The sequence below is a fragment of the Anolis sagrei genome, chromosome 6 (genome assembly GCF_037176765.1).
Source record: "Anolis sagrei isolate rAnoSag1 chromosome 6, rAnoSag1.mat, whole genome shotgun sequence".
In the NCBI taxonomy this organism is placed as follows: Eukaryota; Metazoa; Chordata; class Lepidosauria; order Squamata; family Dactyloidae; genus Anolis; species Anolis sagrei.
In genome coordinates, this window is record NC_090026.1 from 132,469,346 (window position 1) to 132,493,408 (window position 24,063).

The following is a 24,063-nucleotide window of genomic DNA, read 5'->3' on the forward strand; positions in this document are numbered from 1 at the left end:
CAAATTGGCTATTAAATGGGAGCTATTCTATACATCTTAATATTCCAGAATTGCATTTCTTTGTCTGCTGAGACTGATCTGTCCATAGAACATGTTCTTTAGAAACACCTGACTCGTTTTTGTTCTGGTCCCCAGATATACAGACTGTGCCTGGGAAAGTCTGGATGCTGAGCCCAGTCTTCCCAAGGGGTTCTGCCTCCTCCATTCCCTCTGCCTGCCTGCAATGAGCCAAAAACAGGCAGGGAGGAGGAGGAGGAGAGGCATGGCAACTTGTTTGGTTTCGCCTCCCGGTAGTGTTCGCTTGCTCTGTGAATTAAAACGGCATCACAGAGAGTTATGACATTTTCGTAACTCACACAAAACTACTGGGTGAAAGTTTGACTCGTGCCTCGGAATATCGCATCATATATACAAATCTAATCAATTAGATCCAACATATGACATACAAATGAAATTTTGCACAGGCCTATGATATATATGTGTCAGAGTGAGACCCTGGGGTCTATGCACAGTGGAATTAAGGTTACCAGATCACACAGACGCAAACAGGACGCACTGCAGTTTTCAGTTTCAAAAATAACAAAGTTTACTTAACACATCTTAAGATAGGCCTACTTCTCAGCGGACTACATCATGAAGACTACAAATCACAGCACACACAACAGTTTTACAGACCATCTGCTTATCTCATTTCTCTGGCTGGCTGGATCCTCCCTTTTCTTTCCCAGGCAGGAAAATTTCTTATCTTACTTCTGCCAAGGTTTTTTCTCCTCTACTGTAGCGGTCAGCGGAAGAGTATGATTTAAAAATATATTAAAAACATGAATATGAAAAAGACATACCTTGAAATACTGAACGAAAGAGTTTTGCGGCAGGGAGAAGTGAAGTGTTCCAAGAGGTGAAAGTAAATGATTGACTTAACAAGCTTCATGGAGGCAAGGAAGTTAAATATTAACGGGAACATGACATTTGGGAAACAATGGTGTCTGACGTTATAAGCATCATCAAAGGAATATTGTTGGCAGTCAGACAAGGACACTTGTGTAATTGATCTGAAACTGGGAAAGGTTAGAGAGCGGCATCTGGTGGGTCAGTGAGGTAAATACCAGGCAACTTCAGATATATTCTAAAAGGTATTTCGAATATGGGAATAATTAAGATTTGAAACACGTCATTGTAATGCGTCATTGTGATGTATGGGAAAAGGCAATGCGTAATGCCTCTGTTAATGATTAGATCTGTGCAAATGTCAAGACAGTTGTACGCATGTCTAGACCAGGAGACTTCTGCTATAAATATTGTAACCTGACTGACTTTCAAGCACGCTTTCAGATCATGCTTCTGAGTGTCCTATCAACTTGATAGTAAACTTGCCTGGAATCAAATGGCTGTCTCCGTCTTCTTCCTGCTTGATTGTGCTCTAAATTGATCTCGGGTAACGTATGTGCCGCAACAAATGGGGGCTCGTCCTGGGACCGGAGCCAACAAGGAGAGGAATAGAGATGAAGCCTCATTTGAGGGCTTGATGGCCCTCATTTGAGGGCTTGATGGCGGGTTGGGTAAGACGATGATCAGAAGGGGCGATACGGGTACCCATTGAAAGAAATGACCCGGCTGGTCCTCGTCTTCCCTGCCTCCAGACTGGGGTACATTGAGAGCTTTGATTCCATGGCACAGGTAAAGGAAAAAGGCCTTAAAAAGGAACAGGGGTACATTGGAAGTACCTGGGGAATGTTTCACTGTGAGATTACTGCAGAAATCAAGTGAAAACCCCCCGAGTGATTGTTTTCACCACAGAAATCACACTCACAGGTTGGAGGAATACCCTTTCAGGGGGAAAGTGATAAGTCTGTTTTGTGTTTTGTGGTTGTCTTGGTTAATGTTGTTTGTGTCCATATGTTTTACCCTTTCTTGCTGCTTTGCAACCCTATGCACACATTTGTGTATCAATGCCTGTTTTTGTTGTGGAGATGTGTATAATGAAAAGAGACAAATGGTTTCAGGCTTCCAGGAAAAAGCCAAGATGGAAAAGAAAAAGAAAAATGAAAAATAAGGAAAATGAGAAGAGAAAAAAAAAGGAAACGCTACGTGCAATATGATGAAATGGTGCCTGTCTTTTGGGACAAGGAGAAAATGTTTGTTTACATTTTCTGGATAACATGGATATATGTGGATGACTAGCAAAAAAAAAGGAATATGTGGAAACTGTTTGTGTTGGGAGAAAAAATAATAATCTTTACAGGTTTCAAATAAAAAGGAAAAAGAGGATAATTCAGAAAAAATCTGGAAAAATACACATGATATGGGAAATGCCAAGTTTATATGTTTTCATGTGGGTAAGCAAAATCGAGAAGAAAGTTAAAGGTATGTGAAGAAGGTATGTGTAGGGAAGTAAGGAAAAAGCAAGTCAGAATAAGACAAGGTAGGATTGAAATAAGAAAGGTAGCCAGAGAATGTAGGAAAAGTGATATAGTGGTGATGAAATGATAGGAAGAGAAATGCAAAGATCTAGCATTTGCTTAATCATAGAAACCTGAAATGTTGAGATGTGAATGAATAGATTCCCTTTGTGAAAGTTCAGATAAATGTGTAGCAATATTGCAGTTTGGAATAAGTAAATGCATGTATGAAAACAGATTTGGATGCATCAAGACTTATGTGAGGTTGATTATGTTTATTATATGTTTAAACATTTGATGGGTTAAAAAGGAGAAATTAATTATTATGTGGTGAGAATATTCAAGAATGGCCAACTTGAATGTCCTCACTAGGAAAAAGGGAAAGGAAAAATTGGAAACTTTTTGAAAAAGAAAAATTGGAAACTACCATACAGGAGAAAAGTGGTGACAATTTGAGATACATTTACATTTAGAAGATTTTGTGGGAAGAGCGGTGGAAAAATTGGATGTTATGAAGATATTTGTTTAATATATTTTATTAATCGACATGTACACCCCCTCTTAAAAGTCCAAAATGTCGGCAACTGAATTGATAAGTGAATGAAGATAGATGAGGGCAATATGATGTGGAAGTAAAGGGGAATTGAGCATTAAGAAAAGAAGTATAGATTTTGGAAATGGTATTAATTGTATAACTACATTGGCCTGTTATAGAACCCTCTGTTTTGTTAGAAGACCCAGAGTGGCTAGAAAAATTTTGGAAATGTGATTCCTGTGAAAAAAAAGTGGAAAGGGTCTACTGCTTGATGAATGTCCTAATGCTATGAGGAAGTGCCAAATTACGGATGAATTAAGCCTGCTTAAAAAGGAGATCATACAGTGACCGGACCCTGATTTACAATTTAGGAGTTGATCGACGGTATAAAGAACAAATTACATCGTACATAAATAAGAAGATATTTCAAAGACTTAAAAATATAAGAGGATAAAAGTTGCTCTGAATAAGAGAGAGAGCCAACGTCTGAAAGCTGTAAGAAGAAAGAAGAAAGAAGATTGGATGGACCTTTCAGGGTTGGGAGTGTGCTATTGTGGGACTCCTTATTATCTTGGGATTGGTATGGTTGTGTTACAATTTTAGGCATGTTTTTGGGGGAAAGCGTATTCACGTAGGCATGTGGTATATTTAATACCTGATTAAGTTGAGTGTACTCATCCCGAAGGTAGTACAAGGGGGATGGGAGCAAAACATATTCCATCGGAGGAGTCAGGATATAGCAAAGAAGGCAGAAGTTACTGAGTGTTGGATTTGTAGTCATGGGCCTACTTCCCAGCGTGAGGGATGGCTACTAATGGTGGGAACGTTATTAAGTCAAAAAGGATGGAGCACTTTATAGCCTAAAAATTATGAGATGATTAAAAATCGTACTTGATCCAGAACAAAGCTATAGTGATACATAAAGGGATATCACTGGAGGCCCCAGCATGTATCACTTGGGAAAGAAATGAGAGGGACACGAAGATCAGGGAAACCCTCTCCATACTCACCAAATAGAACTTGGTCATTATAAAAATTGCAATCTCCTTCTTCATGTATTTAAAACAGAGGCTACTGAGGACATCAGCCTCCTAGCCCGGTTGGAACATTCTAAAAGGATGAAAAGGATTTGATGGTGTTGTTTCATTGGAATTGGGTACCCACATTAAATAGGCCCAAGCAAAAGCTGCCAGCAAAAACCGTGACCAGCCAAGGACCCCCAGCAGGGAGGTACCGCAGGGTCAAGGGGAACCCCCTTTGAGAGACTACCAAATGAAAGATCACAGCAGAGTCGAGGGGAACCAAATCCTGCCAGAATGGTAAAGGAGGTGGAAACCCATCAGGCTGTGCCAAAAATCTCTGGTAACAAAGGGAAGGTTACCCACCCCGGGCTGTATCGGATTTGCGGGCAGTGGGCAGGAAAGATCTTGCCGCCTTTTTTGGGTTGAAACATGCACAATAGGTACCCTAATGCTAGCAGATGTGACAATATATAGAACAACCATCCTAAATGACTTGGGGAAAAAAGAACAGTGTTTAGAAAGAGCTTATGATGAAGAGGTTGGATATGATCCAGACAGAACTTGTTTAAGTGAAGGAGAAAGGTTGGGAGCCATCTTGTTCCCTGCTATGGGTTTAGCTTTGAATATAAGACAGATTTGGAAAAACTCTCAGTTTAAGTTGAAAGGTTGGAAAACAAAAACTGTGGCTGGAATAAGGACTTTGCATCTATAATGATAAGACCTCTTTATGAAGTTACAAAGGGGGGTGAACGGGAACCATTTAATTGGACCTCTAAATGTGCCCAAACATTTGCATAGTTAAAAGCAAGCTTTGATGCAAGCATCAGCCTTGGGCTTGTTTGAATTGAAGATGCCATTCACACTTTATGTTGGTGAACGAGATGGAATAGCAGGGGGGGCATACCCAGCTATTAGGAACCTGGCCGAGACCAGTAGCTTACTTGTCTAAGCAAATTGACCATGTAGCAAAAGGATGACCAACTTGTCTATGTGCTGTAGCTGTTATGGCCCTGCTGACTCAGGAAGCTGATAAATTAACTTTGGGACAAGAGTTGATAGTTAAAAACCCCTCATTCAGTAATGGCTATCTTGGACTATAGAGGATATCATTAGTTCACAAATGGCCGTATGCAAAAATATCAGATTTTATATGAAAACCCTTAAATCAAGTTAAGGATTTGCAGTACATTAAATCCAGGTTCGCTCCTGCCTGTTGAAAGAGAAATGCTTCAACATGATTGTTTAGAAATTATGAATGAGATATATTCCAATAGACCTGATATAAAAGATTAGCCATGGCCTAAGGTAGATGCCACTCTTTTTACAGATGGAAGCAGTTTGATGGAAAATGGGAAAAAGATATGTTGGATATGCAATAATAATTGCAACTACTGTGTGGGAAGCAGAACCACTTCCTTTAAATGCCTCAGCTCAAAAGGCAGAACTGATAACACTCGTTAGAGCTCTGGAGTTACCAGAAGGGAAAAGTAATCAACATTTATACGGATTCTAAATATGTATTCACTACCTTATATGCATGTAGAGCATTATATAAGGTAAAGGGACTATTATATTCTGCTGGGAGATAAATACAACATAGTGAGACCATTTTGAGATTGTTAAATGCTGTTTGGGTTCCTGCATCAGTAGCAGTAATGCACTGCAGAGTACATCAATGTGATAAGGAACGTGTGACCTATGGAAACTGGTATGCTGACACCACAGCAAAGGCCGCGACCCGAAAGGGATGAGGAAAAGAGCTGGTCATAGCCCCTTTGCAGATAAGAGACTGGATACATTATACTAGAATGAAGAAAGCATCACCTGAGTGGACTGCGACTTTTGATCCAAAAGGATTCTTTGAGACTTTGTATCATCCAACCAACAGTGCCATGAGATCCAGAATGAGGACTACGGCTCTGGTTTTGACCACATATCCGAAAGCGGGTTAAATACATCGGACAGAAGATTAAGGAGCACTGTGAAGATGCCAACGTGTATGGAACATTCTTCAATAACTGTGATAAATGATTGTGTTAAAATGTTATTTTTGCTAAAAATGTAATTGCGTGAGTTTGCGAGTCTACTGTAAAACATCCGCTCGCAAAAAGGGGGGAATGTAGCGGTCAGCGGAAGAGTATGATTTAAAAATATATTTAAAAAATGAATATGAAAAAGACATACCTTGAAATACTGAACGAAAGAGTTTTGCGGCAGGGAGAAGCGAAGTGTTCCAAGAGGTGAAAGTAAATGATTGACTTAACAAGCTTCATGGAGGCAAGGAAGTTAAATATTAATGGGAACATGACATTTGGGAAACAATGGTGTCTGACGTTATAAGCATCATCAAAGGAATATTGTTGGCAGTCAGACAAGGACGCTTGTGTAATTGATCTGAAACTGGGAAAGGTTAGAGAGCGGCATCTGGTGGGTCAGTGAGGTAAATAGCAGGCAACTTCAGATATATTCTAAAAGGTATTTCGAATATGGGAATAATTAAGATTTGAAACACGTCATTGTAATGCGTCATTGTGATGTATGGGAAAAGGCAATGCGTAATGCCTCTGTTAATGATTAGATCTGTGCAAATGTCAAGACAGTTGTACGCATGTCTAGACCAGGAGACTTCTGCTATAAATATTGTAACCTGACTGACTTTCAAGCACGCTTTCAGATCATGCTTCTGAGCGTCCTATCAACTTGATAGTAAACTTGCCTGGAATCAAATGGCTGTCTCCGTCTTCTTCCTGCTTGATTGTGCTCTAAATTGATCTCGGGTAACGTATGTGCCGCAACACTACCTCTAGCAACAACAAATTCTAGCATACAATTGAACATAACTGAATCCATTCTGAATACATATGAACACCATTGTTAAACATATTGAAACACATTGAAAAACATACATTCATACTTTCAATTATACTGACAATATGTGTGTGTGTGTAAATTTTACATATGTAAAATTTCCTTCTTTTTGTTTGCTTTTGTTGTCCTTGCTTCTTCATTTTAATTGTGAAGTAATCTGTTAGAAATTAAGGAGAAGGCAGCAAGAAATGTGCCGGTGAAAGAAGGATGTCCAGAAGGATGGCCAAGGGACAGAGTGCTAAGCAATGCCAGAGAAGAGAGATCTGGTGAAGGAGAGCAACCAATGATTGTGGAAAGTACGATTAAGATATATAGCATCCTGATCTTGAACCTTCTACTAACCTCACCTATAGTTGAGTGGGACCTCATAGCAGGATCAGAAGGTTACCTAGTATTCCTCTCTCCTCATGACTTCATCCCACCCATGCCATCCCATATTGCACCAGCATCCTGGGACTGGGGCAGGAGGGGACAACGCTCTTACTGCTTTGCAGCTGGCAGAACCATCTGTCTTAGGGAGCTCCTTTGTGGGTGACTCAAGGGGAAAGCCATCTTGAGAGGAGACAAGAGATTTCCCCTCTCTGGAGTGGTTATCTTAGTCGGTCAAGGGCCTGCTGATCGCGGGAGGCATTTGTAATAAGGGGGAGGCATGCAGGGGGAAACAGCACTACTACACCTAATCAAATGACCTTCCTACAGTCTTGCAGTTCTGAGTGCCTATATCTGATGAAGGGTGCTTAGGACAGATGTGGGATTTGTTTGTTCTCTTAGTAATGCTCCTCTGGGCTGTTGCTTCCATTTCCAACAGAGCTTGGAGGTGCAAACGAGGCAGGAGGAGATTGGCTGATGCTGACTATGGGGAAGATGGGAGGAGGGAGAAGTGCCTCTGGGAACATCATTCTCCGGGAAAAGAGGGTGAAGCCTGAACTTTCACCAAAGCCAGTGACCCAGACATGCATCAAGGAAGAACGGAGGTTAGGAAAAGGAGGAAGAAGAGGAGGGTTGGGGGAGCCAATGCTGGGACTTACCCTGGGGCTTGTCTTCGGAGGTGACCTCCTCCTCGCCACCTCCACTGCTTCCCACTCCTTCCTTGGCCTCAGCCCAGCCTGGCAAGGCCACCAATGGTGCCCAAGGGACCTCCAAGGCAGGGAGCCGCAGAGATGGCAAAGAGGACAAAGCCACTGCCGAGTGGGCAGAGCATCCCTACTTCACAAATTTTCACTTATTGTGGGTGGTCCTGGAACAGATCACCCACGATAAGTGAAGGAACACTATAGCACCAATTGGACAGGGTATAAAATAGAAAAGGAAGGTGGAAAAAATAAAGAAATAAACCTGAATCTCTTTGCTGATGATGCAATTTTTTTTTTGCCGTGTCAGGAGCAAGTCGCTTCTGGTGTGAGAGAATTGGCCGTCTGCAAGGACGTTGCCCAGGGAACGCCCGGATGATTTTTGATGTTTTTATCATCCTTGTGGGAGGCTTCTCTCATGTCCCCGCATGAGGAGCTGGAGCTGATAGAGGGAGCTCATCTGCCTCTCTCCGGATTCGAACCTGAGACCTGTCGGTCTTCAGTCCTGCTGGCACAGGTGTTTAACCCACTGCGCCACCGGGGTCTCCCGATGATTATGATGATGATGATGATGATGCAATAATTATTACCAATCAACCGTTAGTCATGATAAAAGGTATGATAAAAAATGGGAAGAGTTTAAGACTATATCAGGATTATTCATTAACATCAAAAAGCCAGCGATACTATGTCTTAACACCCCACCAAGGGAACAACTGGAGATTAGGAAAATATCAGGATTAAAATTAGGATCAAAAAAGCTAAAATATTTAGGAGTGTAGATATATAAAAATCCGAAGAGTATAGTTAAGGGGAATTACAAACAAAAATGGAAAGTAACAGAGAAACAACTTAAGAATTGGGAAGGGAAAACCTTAACAAGAGTGGACAGAATAAGGGCATTGAAAATGTTCATAATACCCAAATGATTATATATTACCAAATACAGAAGAGATGAAGATGTTAAAGACATGGGACAGAAGAATAAAAATATGGGCAGTCGGAGGAAAAAGACCCAGAATAAGGGACGAATGGTTCAGTGCAAAAGAGGAAGAGGGAGGCTGGGGGATCCCAAGATTAGAAGTCTATTATGAGGCATTTCAAATCCAAAGATTGTTGGAAATACCGTGGGGGGGGGGGATGGGTAAATATGGAGAAGATAATAAATACTATTAAAGGAAAAGAAATAATATTTGGGGAATGGAAGAGGAGAGAGGACACAGAACTTAAGAAACACTTTAAAGGAACAATAAAAGTGTGGGGGGAAAGAAAGAAGATGTTAAATCCAGGCACTGAAAATAAGATGGCAACTATATGGTAAGTTAATTATAATAATGATGAAATTATAGGCAGAACATTGAGATTAACTGAAAGCAGAGGGAAAAGGTTAGTGGAGGACTTGCACACAGAGGACAAAAACCCTGTAGATCAAAAAGCAATTCAGAATTGGATTGGGCCAGGGAACTGGCTTCAAAGCTGGGCTAGAAGACAGGAAATTTTGGACGGAGGGAAAAAAAATAGAGAACAGGAGAGTCCATTTGAGAAGGTGATGAGGAATGTTTGAGAGGGGAGAAGAAAGTGGCAGGAGATCTGTACAAAGAAATCATAACAGTAAAAGAAGAAATAATGTTTTCCAAACATGGAGACCGGACATGGAAATTGAGGGGGAAGACATCCAAAGGGAAATGGTACAGAACTCCTGCACAACTTTCACGCTTTGTACCAGGGATCAAGGAGAGGTGTTGGCATGGCTGTGAACAAAGAGGGGTGTTTAATCCTATGATATGGGAATGTGATCAAGTGCAAGAATACTGGAAAAGGATTGAAGGGGAAATCAATAGAACGTTACATTTACAAATAGTAATAGTTAATAGAAATGTACTACATGCACAGATATCAGGAGCGAAGAAAATACAAAAAGAAGACTTGGTTGACAAATTAATAGCGTGCGCACAAATTGTTTTAGTGAGTGGTTGGAAAGATAAAACAAAATGGACATTGACTAGCTGGTATAAAGTATATCGTTAATATGTTAAATGTGGAAATAACAAATTGCAAATGGGATAATATAGATAAAATTGAAAAGGTTACAATAACCAAGAGGATGAGGGAACCAGTTAGGAATTGTATTGTCGAAGGCTTTCATGGCTGGAATCACTGTGGTTTTGTAGGTTTTTTCAGGCCATATGGCCATGTTCTAGAAGCATTCTCTCCTGACCTCACTACCTCTGAGGATGCTTGCCATAGATGCAGGCGAAATGTCAGGAGAGAATGCCTCTAGAACATGGCCATACAGCCCGAAAAAACCTACAACAACGCAGTTAGGAATTATTTAGAGAATGCGCTAAGACTGATATTTCAAATGTAACTTCCTTAGTTTAATGTATAAATTGCGTGTACAAGGAGGGGAGGGTGGGAATGGGATAAAACAAGAAAACATTAATAAAAAAAAGGATAGTCCACCAAATCAGTAATTTATCAGAGGAAAAATGCATTCTTTATTTGCTTTAAGTTATCCTAAAATAGAGGAGAGAAACTGAACGTCAGGCAGGGGCTAATTTTCACCCCCAACATTGCGACATTGCATCTCACGTCATCCCCATCCTCAAATTACTTTCTTAATTTACTTTTTGGGATTGGGTGGCACATGATGTTGGCTATAGGAAAACCCACATAAAGTATTTGGTCAAAGGCATTGAGAGAGAGAGAGGGATGTATACGACTGGGCTGCATTTCAAAAGTCACCTATAGTCCCATCTCAGTGATGCTGAACCTCTTGATTTTGTTCCTCTCAGGGCCCGGAAGAGCAAACGAGGAGGAACAAGAGTGGCGGATTGTGCTTGTGGGGAAGACGAGTGGAGGGAGAAGTGCCTCCGGGAACACCATTCTGGGGGAAAAGAGGCTCAAGTCTGAACTTTCACTGAAGGCAGTGACCAGGACATGCATCAAGGAAGAACGGGCAGAGAAGTGGAAGGGGAAGAGGATTGCCATCATCGACACTCCCAACATCTTTGATGCCGGTCTCCAAGAACCACAGAAATCCCGGGAGATCCAGAAGTGCCGCGATCTGGCCAAGCCTGGACCTCACGCTCTGGTGTTTGTGACCCAGGTTGGCCGCTTCACCGAGGAAGACGTCATGGCCTTGAAGAAGGTGGAGGAGTTCTTTGGCCAGGAGGCCACAAAGCACATGATTGTCCTGTTCACCCGCAAGGAAGACTTGGACCCAATGGTTGGCTTAGAAGATTATGTAGTGACATCAGGCAACCCAGCCTTGCAGGATTTGGTCAAGCGATGCCAGGGTCGATGCTGTGCCTTCAACAACAAATTGACAGGGAAGGAAGGAGCCCAGCAAGCCACAGAGCTGTTCTCTCTGGTTGAGAAGATGGTGCGGCAGAATCAGGACAGGCCGCATCTCATGGAGCCTCCTGAGGAGACGGAAATGCCGATGATGCATAGGGCATCTTCAGAGGGAAATGAATTAGAGACGGCTACTAGGAAATATCGCAAAATGGAGCCTCCCAAACCAGGTAATAAATAAATAAATAAATAAATAAATAAATAAATTTAATATATACCCCACCACCATCTCCCCAATGGGGACTCGGAGTGGCTTACATGAGGCCAAGCCCAAAGCCAATGAAATTAACTAACAGTATTCACATCCCACACTGTGTCAGGGCAATGTATGATACAATCAATTTGGACACCAAACAAACCTTTGAAAAAGGTGATTTCAACAGACTAAGTGTTAGAATTTGAAATCTGAGGGTTGAAAACCACTTAAAATAGCTTTAAACAATGTGAAACCATGCACATGAGTACAATGAGTTACACCTCCCAGTTTGCCAGAAAGCACACGCATGCACATACATGTTTTGCTTGATTTATTTTTATTAAATGTTTTATTAAATAAAACATTTTTTTAAAAGCAGGTAAAAAAGCAGGTAAAAGAGGGTATATTTATTATACATGTAAAGTGGGAGAACAATAATATAAAAGGAAAGTAGGAAAATGGGATAGAATAGAAAAACCAAGGAAGGAAATAAGATTTTTAAAAATTAAGAAAAAAACGGTGCAATAAAAACATATATAAAATACTAGCTGTACCCTGCCACGCGTTGCTGTGGTCTATAGTAAATCTTTTCAAAGTAGATATCTGGAGTATTATGAAAGAGGGGTACCTACCTATTCCTTCCCCCTTTCTCTCCCCCTTTCTCTCCTTTCTTCCTTCTCTATCTCTCTCTTTCTTTCCTTCTTTCGCTCCTTGGTTTCATCCTTCTCTCTTTCCTTCATTCCCTTCTCCTTTCTTCCTTTGCCTCCTTTCTTCCCTCCATGTTTCCTTCCTTCTTTCATTTTTTATTTCCTTTTCTCCTTCCTTCTTTACCTCTTTCCTGCCTTTCTTTCCTTTTATTTTTCTTTCCTTTCTACTTTCTCTTCTTCCTTCCTTCAGTACCTCTTTCTTTCCTGCCTTCCCTCCTTCCTTTCTTCCTTCTCTTTGCTTACCAAACCCTTCTCGTGCTTTCTGTTGGGTCATGGGTGTCCTGTGTGCCACGTTTGGTTTAATTCCATCGTTGGTGGAGTTCAGAATGCTTTGATTGTAGGTAAACTATAAATCCCAGCAGCTTCAATGGAGGGGGGTGGGAGGAGGAGGAGTGCAGGGGCGGGGCCTCGGTGGGTGTGGGCGGGGCTTCAGTGGAGGGGGGTGGGAGGAGGAGGAGTGCAGGGGTGGGGCGTCGGTGGGTGTGGGCGGGGCTTCGGCGGAGGGGGTGGGAGGAGGAGGAGTGTAGGGCGGGCCGTTGGTGGGTGTGGGCGGGGCTTTGGTGGAGGGGGTGGGAGGAGGAGGAGTGCAGGGGCGGGGCGTCGATGGGTGGAGGCGGGGCTTCGGCGGATGGGGGTGGGAGGAGGAGTGCAGGGGCGAGGCGTCGGTGGGTGTGAGCGGGCCTTCGGCGGAGGGGGGTGGGAGGAGGAGGAGTGCAGGGGCGGGGCCTCGGTGGGTGTGGGTGGGGCTTCGGCAGAGGGGGTGGGAGGAGGAGGTGTGCAGGGGCGGGGCCTTGGTGGGTGTGGGTGGGGCTTCGGTGGAGGGGGGTGGAAGGAGGAGTGCAGGGGTGGGGTGTCGGTGGGTGTAGGCGGGGCTTCGGCGGAGGGGGTGGGAGGAGGAGTGTAGGGGCGTGGCCTCGGGTGTGGGCGGGGCTTTGGCAGAGGGGGGTGGGAGGAGGACTGCAGGGGTGAGGCATCAGTGGGTGTGGGCGGGCCTTCAGCGGAGGGGGTGGGAGAAGGAGGAGTGCAGGGGCGGGGCCTCGGTGGGTGTGGGTGGGGTTTTGGCAGAGGGGGTAGGAGGAGGAGGAGTGCAGGGGCGGGGCCTCGGTGGGTGTGGGCGGGGCTTCGGTGGAGGGGGTGGGAGGAGGAGTGTAGGGGCGTGGCCTCGGTTGGGTGTGGGTGGGGCTTTGGCAGAGGGGGGTGGGAGGAGGAGTGCAGGGGTGGGGCGTAGGTGGGTGTGGGCAGGGCTTCGGTGGAGGGGGGTGGGAGGAGGAGGATTGCAGAGGCGGGGCGTCGGTGGGTGTGGGCAAGGCTTTGGCGGAGGGAGGAGGGAGGTGCGGAGGGAACGTTGGCCGTTTGGCTATGTGCATGTGCCAGGGACTTTACGCCATTGCACATGTTCAGTTGTTTTGTCCTTTTGTGAGTGTGTTGTTGTGTTGTTTTTTTATTTTGTTTCGATTTGTTTGTACCTTGTGGGTTGAGGTATGTGCATGGGAATTTTGGTTAATTTTCGTTGGGGTTTTTTTGAGTTTTGCTGTCCCGTTGAACACCCCTTACAGATTTATATATATAGATGACAACAAGAAAAAAAACTGGTGACTCCCATCTAGTCCTTATGTCTTTAAACTCTGTTTAGTAATGATCTGTATGCAAGGTGAGATCTCTTAGCTTTAAAATGTGAAAAATCAGCTCTTCTTGTTTCTCCATAACAAGACATTGCCTTTTAAAGTTTCTTTTAATTTTTTAGTTTTTTCATATTCCTCTATTTTGGACCAATCTGTATACCTAATTGGACTTCCCAAATTTTTCTTTAATAAAAAGGTTAATTTGCCCATGTCCTTAATCTCTCTTATTTTATATAACCATTCGCCCATGTCCGGTATTTCATTTTGCTTCCGGTGTTTTTGCGTAGCTGATCCTTGCAGCTGTGATCAAATATGTAAATAAGAGATCCTCGTTTGAGTCTAGTGGTAAATCTGGGTCAATTATTCCTAATAAGTAATATTCCGTTATTTTAGGGATTTTTTTCTTAAAAATGTGTTGGCATTCCATATGTATTGCCTCCCCCCCACCCCACTTTTTTTTTGCTTCTTTGCAAGTCCACCACATGTGGAAGAAACTGCCCTCTTGATCCTTACATTTCCAGCAGTTCTTTTGCATGTTTTTATACATTAAACTTAATATCTTCGGCGTAATGTACCAACGATGGAACATCTTTAGCCAATATTCCCTCAGATCCGCTGCACATAGTTTAATATTTTATTCCATATTAGTTCCCAATCCAAAAGAGCTATTGGTCTTCTCAAGTTTTCTGTCTCCTTAATCATACAGGCTTCTACTGTTTCCCCTTCTGTTGACCATTCTAGTAACTTATTATAATTTTTTTGTAATAGTCTTTTTTCACTTTCTAAAATTTTGTCCCAGAATTCCTCTCTATAGTTGAACTTAATTGTTTTATCTTCATTAAAGAATTCTTTAATTTGTAGGTAGTGAAGCCAAGATATGTCCGCAAAGTTTTGTTTGATCTCTTCATGTGGTTTCAAAGTCGGTGAGCCCTTAGGTTGGCCATCTAGACCATCCTAATAGTATTCTTTGATTGAGCTCTACAGAGGAAAGCCATAGCGGGGTTTTAGAATAGAAATAGTTTTTATATTTTTGGCAAATTCTTAATAACGAGGATCTTCTTTTCTCTCTCTCTTGTACCAAACATATGAATGCCAAACCACCCGAAGGTCATGACCCTCTAGAGTTAGCAATTTTTCCTTCTTTAAGTTCATCAAGTCCTTTATCCAAACAAGAGCTTGATTTCTGAGTGACCTTAGTGTTGCCTCAAGTTGGCTATTAAAAAAAAGTTATTCTACACACCTGAATATTACAGAATGTCATTACTTTCTCTGCTGAGACTGATCGGTCCATAGTACATGTTATTTAGAAATCTAACTTTTTTGCTCTGAGTCCCTAATATACAGACTGGGCCTTGGAAAGCCTGGATGTTGAGCCCAGTTTGCCCAAGAGGTCCAGCCGCCTCCATTCCCCCTCGCCTTCTGGAGAGCAAAGAAAGAGGAGGAGGAGGAGGAGAGTATAATAGGGTAGGAATTTATTTGTGAACAAATCCCAACTGCTGCAAACCAAATATAATAGATGAAGGCTTAATTGGAATAAAATCCTCAGCGCTTGCCACCAATTATGAAATGTATGTAGCTTTAGATAATTAAAAACCCAAAAGCAAAAAGTTGTGATAAGCTGGAACTTTCTTCTGGCTGAAAAACCTTTTGAAAGTATACTGCCCCCCAACAAACTTAAAAGCAATGTAAAGTCTTTGGCTTATTTCAGGTATTTCCTGGTTAGAATGTGCTGCATTCACACTCAGGCCTGTGTACTGAGGTAACACTGAAAGGACTTCTTCTTTAAAATATACGCTGCCACCATTAAACCTTTGACTTCTTCCATAGATTGCTTTTAAAACTTCTTACACAGAGGCACACGTGAGGCAGATGTGGTGGACAATAAAACAATGGTGTTTATTTAAGGAAACTTGAACAAAATAGGCTTTAGGCTTAGTTGGTTTGAAAGATTGTCTTTAAAGCGTGTGGTTTCTTTAAGCAGTTCAAAACTTTAGTTCCAAGTTACACTCCTTTCTCCCTCCAGAGATCACTGACAGGATTGCTTCTCTGAAAGTAACCCCAAACTCCGCACAGACAGTCCTTCTCTTTTTAGATCTGTCTCTCCGCTCTCCAGCTATCTTCTCTAATAGCTGTAATCTTCCCACTAGCTATCTCTGCTAGCCAACTGACCTCTCCAGGCCTCTCTCACTACTCTCTTCTTCACTCTCAAACTCCCAGCTTCTTCTCCTTTGACACCCAGGTTCAATCTCCCTGACAGGGTTTAAAACGCCCCCTTAAAGTCACTTTTTCCTTTTCTAAGTTAAGCTCCGCCCACTCTCTCCCAGCCAATCACTAACTCCTCTCATTTCCTTACCTAAGCACGCCCCCTTCAGGATATGAGATTTAAAATGGATGCCCCCGGCACCTTTCCAAAATGACTGCCGAACTTCCTGTGCCTACTTTTTCCTAGGCTTTTCCTAGCATAACAGATAGGGAATGGACGAACCCAGAGGGTGCTCACTAATGCTTCCTCTTCATCCTGGAAAGAAGTGACGAGCGGAGGGCCATCAGCTGGGTTCCGCCCTGGGCCCGGTCCTGTTAAACATCTTGATTAATGACTTAGATGAAGGGCTAGAAGGCAGGATCATCAAGTTTGCAGACGACACCAAACTGGGAGGGATAGCCAAGACTCCAGAGGACAGGAGCAGGATTCAAAACGATCTTGACAGATTAGAGAGATGATGGGTCAAAACTAAAACAAGGAAGTTCAACAGGGACAAATTCAAGATACTCCACTTTGGCAGGAAGAACGAAATGCAAAGATACAGAATGGGGGACAATGCCTGGCTCGAGAGCAGGACGTGTGAAAAAGATCTTGGAGTCCTCGTGGACAGGAAGGTAAACATGAGCCAGGAATGTGATGTGGCAGCAAAAAAAGCCAATGGGATTTTGGCCTGCATCAAGAGGAGCCTAGTGTCTAGATCCAGGGAAGTCATGCTCCCCATGCCCTATTCCGCTTTGGTTAGACCACACCTGGAATATTGTGTCCAATTCTGGGCACCACAATTCAAGAGAGATATTGACTCTATGCTGGAATGTGTCCAGAGGAGGGTGACTAAAATGATCAAGGGTCTGGAGAACAAGCCCTATGAGGAGCAGCTTAAGGAGCTGGGCATGTTTAGCCTGAAGAAGAGAAGGCTGAGAGGAGATATGATAGCCATGTATAAATATGTGAGAGGAAGCCACAGGGAGGAGAAGGGAGCAAGCTTGTTTTCTGCTTCCTTGGAGACTAGGATGTAATGGAACAACGGCTTCAAACTACAAGAAAGGAGATTCCATCTGCACATGAGGAAGAACTTCCTGACTGTGAGAGTCGTTCAGCAGTGGAACTCTCTGCCCCGGAGTGTGGTGGAGGCTCCTTCTTTGGAAGCTTTGAAACAGAGGACCTCTTCGAGGAGAAGATGGGGCAATGCTGACAGGGGGTAGGGAAAAGGCAGAACTACTTAATGCCTTCTTTGCCTCGGTCTTCTCACAAAAAGAGAGTCTTCAACCTCAGCAAGATGGAGTGGATGAGGGATTGGAGGACATCCAACCCCAAATTGGGAAAGAAGTCGTCCAGGAATACCTGGCCGCTCTTAATGAGTTCAAGTCCCCTTTCAGGGCCAGATCAACTACACCCCAGAGTATTGAAGGAACTAGCGGAAGTCATTTCGGAACCATTGGCAACCATCTTTGAGAGTTCTTGGAGAACGGGAGAAGTTCCAGCTGATTGGAGGAGGGCCAATGTGGTCCCAATCTTCAAGAAGGGAAAAAAGGACGACCCAAACAACTACCGTCCGGTCAGCCTCACGTCGATACCGGGCAAGATTCTGGAAAAGATTGTTAAGGAAGCGGTCTGCAAACACTTAGAAACAAATGCAGTCATCGCTAATAGTCAACATGGATTTATCAAAAACAAGTCATGCCAGACTAATCTGATCTCTTTCTTCGATAGAGCTACAAGCTGGGTAGATGCGGGGAATGATGCCGTGGATGTAGCGTACCTGGATTTCAGGAAGGCCTTCTTTGACAAGGTCCCCCATGACCTTCTGGCAAGGAAACTAGTCCAATGTGGGCTAGGCAAAACTACGGTGAGGTGGATCTGTAATTGGTTAAGTGGACGAACACAGAGAGTGCTCACTAATGCTTCCTCTTCATCTTGGAAAGAAGTGACAAGTGGAGTGCCGCAGGGTTCCGTCCTGGGCCCGGTCCTGTTCAACATCTTTATTAACGACTTAGATGAAGGGCTAGAAGGCATGATCATCAAGTTTGCAGACGACACCAAATTGGGAGGGAGAGCCAATACTCCAGAGGACAGGAGCAGAATTCAAAACGATCTTGACAGATTAGAGAGATGGGCCAAAACTAACAAAATGAAGTTCAACAGTGACAAATGCAAGATACTCCACTTCGGCAGAAAAAATGAAATGCAAAGATACAGAATGGGTGACGCCTGGCTCGAGAGTAGTACGTGTGAAAAAGATCTTGGAGTCCTCGTGGAGAGGAAGTTAAACATGAGCCAACAATGTGATGTGGCGGCAAAAAAAGCCAATGGGATTTTGGCCTGCATCAAGAGGAGCCTAGTGTCTAGATCTAAGGAAGTCATGCTCCCCATGCTCTATTCTGCTTTGGTTAGACCACACCTGGAATATTGTGTCCAATTCTGGGCACCACAATTCAAGAGAGATATTGACAAGCTGGAATGTGTCCAGAGGAGAGCAACTAAAATGATCAAGGGTCTGGAGAACAAGCCCTATGAGGAGCGGCTTAGGGAACTGGGCATGTTTAGCCTGAAGAAGAGAAGGTTGAGAGGAGATATGATAGCCATGTATAAATATGTGAGAGGAAGCCACAGGGAGGAGAAGGGAGCAAGCTTGTTTTCTGCTTCCCTGGAGACTAGGACGCAATGGAACAATGGCTTCAAACTACAAGAGAGGAGATTCCATCTGAACATGAGGAAGAACTTCCTGACTGTGAGAGCCGTTCAGCAGTGGAACTCTCTGTCCCGGAGTGTGGTGGAGGCTCCTTCTTTGGAAGCTTTTAAGCAGAGGCTGGATGGCCATCTGTCAGGGGTGGTTTGAATGCAATATTCCTGCTTCTTGGCGGGGGGTTGGACTGGATGGCCCATGAGGTCTCTTCCAACTCTTTGATTCTATGATTCTATGATTCTATGAGAGGCTGGATGGCCATCTGTCAGGGGTGATTTAAATACAATATTCCTACTTCTTGGCAAAATGGGTTTGGACAGGATGGCCCAGGAGGTCTCTTCCAACTCTAGGATTCTATGATTCTATGACAGGAAATTGTAGGGAAAAAATAGAGAACAGGAGAGTCTATTTGAGAAGGTGATGAGGAAATGTTTGAGAGAGGAGAAGGAGGTGGCAGGAGATCTGTATGAAGAAATCATAACAGTAAAAGAAGAAATAACAGAGGAAAATTTCCAAACGCGGATAATGGACATGGAAATTGAGGAGGAAGACATCCAAAGGGAAAGAAGTAATACAGCAAAACAAAAGTATAATGTATTAAGGGAAGCAAGAAGGAAAATATTACAAAAATGGTACAGAACGGAAACATGACAAAAAAGAGCCTCCTGAACCAGGTAAACCCAGTGAAATTCACTAAGGGATGGTCAATTCTCCAGGAGGTAAAAGGCCTGGAAGACCTTTGGGTATAACGATATTTACATCCCACACTGCACCGTAATGTCAGGGCAATATATGATAGACTCAATTTGGACACCAAACAATCCTTTTTAAAAGATGATTTCAACAGACTAAGCTTTAGAACAGGGGTCTTCAAACTAAGGCCCGGGGGCCGGATGCGGCCCTCCAAGGTTATTTACCCGGCCCTCACTCAGGGTCAACCTAAGTCTGAAACTACTTGAAAGCACACAACAACAACAAGAACAACAACAACAACAACAATCCTATCTCATCAGCCAAAAGCAGGCCCACACTTCCCACTGAAATACTAATAAGTTTATATTTGTTAAAATTGTTCTTCATTTTAATTAGTGTATTGTTTTTAAGTGTCTTTTGCACTACAAATAAGATATGTGCAGTGTGCATAGGAATTCATCCATGTGTTTTTCAAATTATAATCCGGCCCTCCAACAATTTTGGGGACTATGACCTGGCCCTCTGTTCTAAAAGTTTGAGGACCCCTGCTTTAGAATTTGAAATCTGATGGTCCAAAACCATTTAGAATGGCTTTTAGCAATGTGAAACCATGCCTATGAGTGCAATGAATTACATCCCAAAGATTGTCATGAAAATACACACACACATGTGATGCCTCAAATTGGCTCTTAAATGGGAGCTATTCTACACATCTTAATATTCCAGAATTGCATGTCTTTGTCTGCTGAGACTGATCAGTCCATAGAACATGTTCTTTAGAAACACCTGACTCGTATTTGTTCTGGGCTCCGGATATACAGGCTTGGCCTGGGAAAGCCTGGATGTTGAGCCCAGTTTGCCCAAGGGGTTCCACCTCCTCCATTCCCCCTCACCTGCCTGTAAATGAGCCAAGAACAGGCAGCAAGGAGGAGGAGGAGGAGAGGCATGGCAACATGTTTGGTAGTGTTTGGTTGCTCTGTGAATTGAAATGGCATCACAGAGAGTTATGACATTTTCGTAACTTACACAAAACTACTGGGTGAAAGTTTTGATTCTTAATTTTTTTGGTGTGGGTGCCACCCGTGCCTCGGAGTATTGCATCATATGTACAAATCTAATGAATTAGATCCAACATATGACATAATAATGAAATTTTGCACAGGCCTATGATATATATGTGTGTGTGTATACATTTTACATATGTACAATTTCCCTCATTTTGTTTGCTTGTGTTGTCCTTGCTTCTTCATTTCAATTGTGAACTAAATTCTTTTGTTCAAAATCAATAAAAATGATAGAAATGAAGGAGAAGGCAGGAAGAGATGTGCCAGTGAAAGAAGGGTGTCCAGAAGGAAGGCCAAGGGACAGAGTGCCAAGCGAGGCGAGAGGAGAGAGATCGGGTGAAGGAGAGCAACCAATGATTGTGGAAAGTACAATTAAGATATATAGCATCCTGCGCATGAGCCTTCTACGTACTAACCTCACCTATAGTTGAGTGGGGCCTAGGAGCAGGATCAGAACATTGCCTAGCACTCCTCTCTCCTCGTGACTTCATCCCATTCCGTCCCATATTGCACCAGTGTCCTGAGGCAAGAGGGGACAAGCCTCTGACTGCTTTGCGCTTGGCAGAACCATCTGTTTTAGGGAGCTCCTTTGCGAGTGACTCAAGGGGAAAGCCATCTTGAGAGGAGATGAGAGATTCCCTCTCTCTGGAGTGGTTATCTTAGTTGGTCAAGAGCCTGCTGATAGAGGGAGGCATTTGTAATAAGGGGGAGGCATACAGGGGGAAACAGCTCAGAGGTGAAAACGAGGAGGAACGAGCTTGGCAGATGGTGTCTGTGGAGGAGACGGGAGGAGGGAGAAGTGCCTCTGAGAACAGACTTCCATGGGAAAAGAATATAGGTTTTTATATACATTTTATATCATTATATACATGATGTTAGCTATATAAACACACATGTTCTTACTTGATTCCCGAGTGACTTCAGTGTTGCCTCAATTTGGCTATTGCATGGAAGTTATTCTGCACACCTGAATAGTACACAATTGTGTTTCTTTGTCTGCTGAGACTGATTGATCCCTAGTACATGTTATGGACTCTTGTACTGGGCCCTGATATACACAGACTGGGCCTGGGAAAGCCTGGGTGCTGAGCCCAGTCTTCCCAAGGGGTCCGCCTCCTCCGTTCCCTCTCGCCTGCCTGTAAATGAGCCAAGAACAGGCAGCGAGGAGGAAGAAAGATCAGCCTGGGAAGTGAGGGGTTGGGGAGGGACTTTGGCCCCATAAGGAAGGAGACACCTCTCCTTCACACCTAGCCCCCAGATACCTTTATTCCTGCCAAATCTCTCCTTGGCTTGCCATCTTGCTTCAAGGGTTCTTGCTTGCACCATTGGGTTGGCAGAATAAAAGTGAGTTCCCCTTGCCTGACAACTTCTTCTCTTGTTCCCTTCCCTTGTTTTAGACCCTGAACTGAGGATTGTCCTCATTGGGAAATCTGGAGTTGGGAAGAGCGCCACAGGAAACACCATCCTGGGACAGAAAAACTTTGTGTCTACCTTATCACCCACATCAGTGACAAAAACATGTGAAAAGAAGGAGACTGTAATTGATGGCAGGAAAATTGTGGTTGTTGACACTCCTGGCTTTTTTGACACCAGTGTCACACCGGAAGAAACCTCCAAAGAAGTTGAAAAGTGTGTAAAATGGTGCTACCCAGGTCCGCATGTCATTATACAAGTCATGCACGTGGCTCGTTTCACTCAGGAGGAAAAAAACATGGCTCAGTTAATCCACAGTAATTTTAACTTGAATGCAAAGGATTACATGATCCTTGTGTTCACCCATAAAGATGCTCTGGAAGGAAAGCCTTTGGAGACATTTTTAAATGAAGGGGATGCATCTCTTCGGGAGCAGATTGAGAGATGCGGGGCCTGTTGCCTTGCTTTCAACAACAGGGCTGAAGGTCAGGAGAGGGAAGAGCAGGTGAAGGAGCTGCTCAGCATGATAGATGCCATGCGGGAAAAGAACAGGCAGGCCCCCTATTACACTGAGGAGATGCTAGCCAGAGACCAAAGAGAGATAGAAAAAGAGTGGAAAGGTCAGCAAGAGAAGGACAGGGAGCCCAAGAAGGAGAAGGGAACATTGTCAAAAGATAAGAAAACCTATGAAATAACCCGTCGCATTCCCTATCCGTGCAACATATTGTAATAGATGCAAGGAAATCCAAAACACAGCTTGGTGATACTTTGATTAGGCACAAGCCCTCAAAAACAACATTCACCAGCCTATGTTCTAACAGGTGAAGCCACTTTCCATCCCAATAGAAGTCCACATGGTCACACAGTTCTCTAAATGACATATTTAGTTAAGCAGGTGGAAAAAAGGGATAGGATGTAATGTTTCTTTACCAGCCGGTAGCTAATCACTAGTGACACTCGAAGCAGCCATTACACTTGGAATATCCCAAAGCACAATTCATCTGCATGTATTCTGTATTTCCATTTATATTCCATTCCATTTCTGTAATGATTCAATTAAGCATTAAGTGTTATTCCTATTTGCTTCGGAGGAGTAATGAAAGTGACTTATTTGCCATAGCTTCTGTTTCCATAAGTTTCTTTGTTTCACCTAATATTTGGGATTCATGATTTTGGGTGCAGAATGTGTAATGTTAGGTGTCGGATGATTAAGCGCGCGATGCTTAGGCAGTTTTGGAATTTAGTGATGTATTTCTTTGCCACTCTGATATAGCACTGTATTGGTTACGCTGAACTCTTCTGAGAAAATACATGAAATAAATAGTCAGATTGTGACTCTTGATGGAAAGGAGGCATTATTTTATACATCTCTCGACACATCCCCATTGCTATGCCCAGGGCCTTGGTGGAGGTTTCATTTCAGCTCTGTCTGTGGAAAACCGCACAGCGTTCATTCCTTTTTCCACACGAATGTCGTATATACAAGATAACAGAAATACAGACAGAAACAGACAGAAAAAAAGAGCTACAAAAAGCAAGAATGATCTCCTTCTGCCTCAGAAAGACAACAAAAAGACTACAGCCATGAACAGAACTCTATCCAAAGCACTCGTCCTACCTTATAAAACATACACTACGAAACACATACAAAACATAGAACAACACGGATTCTTTCTTTGTAACCTTGAATGCCCTTTCCCTTGGAAATCCTGAGCGGAAGGCCCTGTTTGTCTGGGATTCCCCTTTTGCACGAAGAGGGAACCCCCCAACCCTCCCTTGGGGGCCCCTGCTTCCCCAAGTCTCCTCCTTTGCAGGACTATTTATGGTTTATTTATTATTTATTTACGCCATTTACATGCCCCCTTCTCACCCTGAAGGGGACTCAGAACGGCTTACCAGATATCAATACATACAATGTATTATATTACTAGCTGCACCCGGCCACGCATTGATGTGGCCCTCAGAAAACAGAAGATTTCCAGACATGAAACAATCTGGGATAGGGAACTCCTCCCACCAAAGATTTCCCGCTGGCAGGTAGAAGCCAGGCTTTTAACGTGCAAGGCTATGCAATTGTAATCCAGGTAAGCAACTGCAACATTCCCACTTGGCTCAAGTAGAAATGTTTTTGTGCATGCGCTATAATGTCTTTTTGGATTTTTGGGTTTCTA

At 43.3% G+C, this 24,063-nt stretch overlaps 1 protein-coding gene across 1 annotated transcript; it reads left to right on the top strand.

The window, feature by feature from the left end:
* Window positions 1–7,679: 7,679 nt before the first annotated feature.
* LOC132777437 (GTPase IMAP family member 8-like) lies at window positions 7,680–22,622 on the top strand. The gene is made up of 3 exons (XM_067469545.1): window positions 7,680–7,872; window positions 10,690–11,421; window positions 21,877–22,622. Exons 1-3 carry the CDS (start codon window positions 7,680–7,682, stop codon window positions 22,620–22,622), a joined length of 1,671 nt encoding a protein of 556 aa, XP_067325646.1.
* Window positions 22,623–24,063: the final 1,441 nt, after the last annotated feature.

Coding starts and splice junctions, on each gene's coding strand:
- LOC132777437 (XM_067469545.1), top strand. CDS start 7,680: ATGGGGAAGATGGGAGGAGGGAGAAGTGCCTCTGGGAACATCATTCTC. Junction 7,873..10,689: donor CCTGGGGCTTGTCTTCGGAG/GTGACCTCCTCC, acceptor TGTTCCTCTCAG/GGCCCGGAAGAGCAAACGAG. Junction 11,422..21,876: donor AATGGAGCCTCCCAAACCAG/GTAATAAATAAA, acceptor CCCTTGTTTTAG/ACCCTGAACTGAGGATTGTC.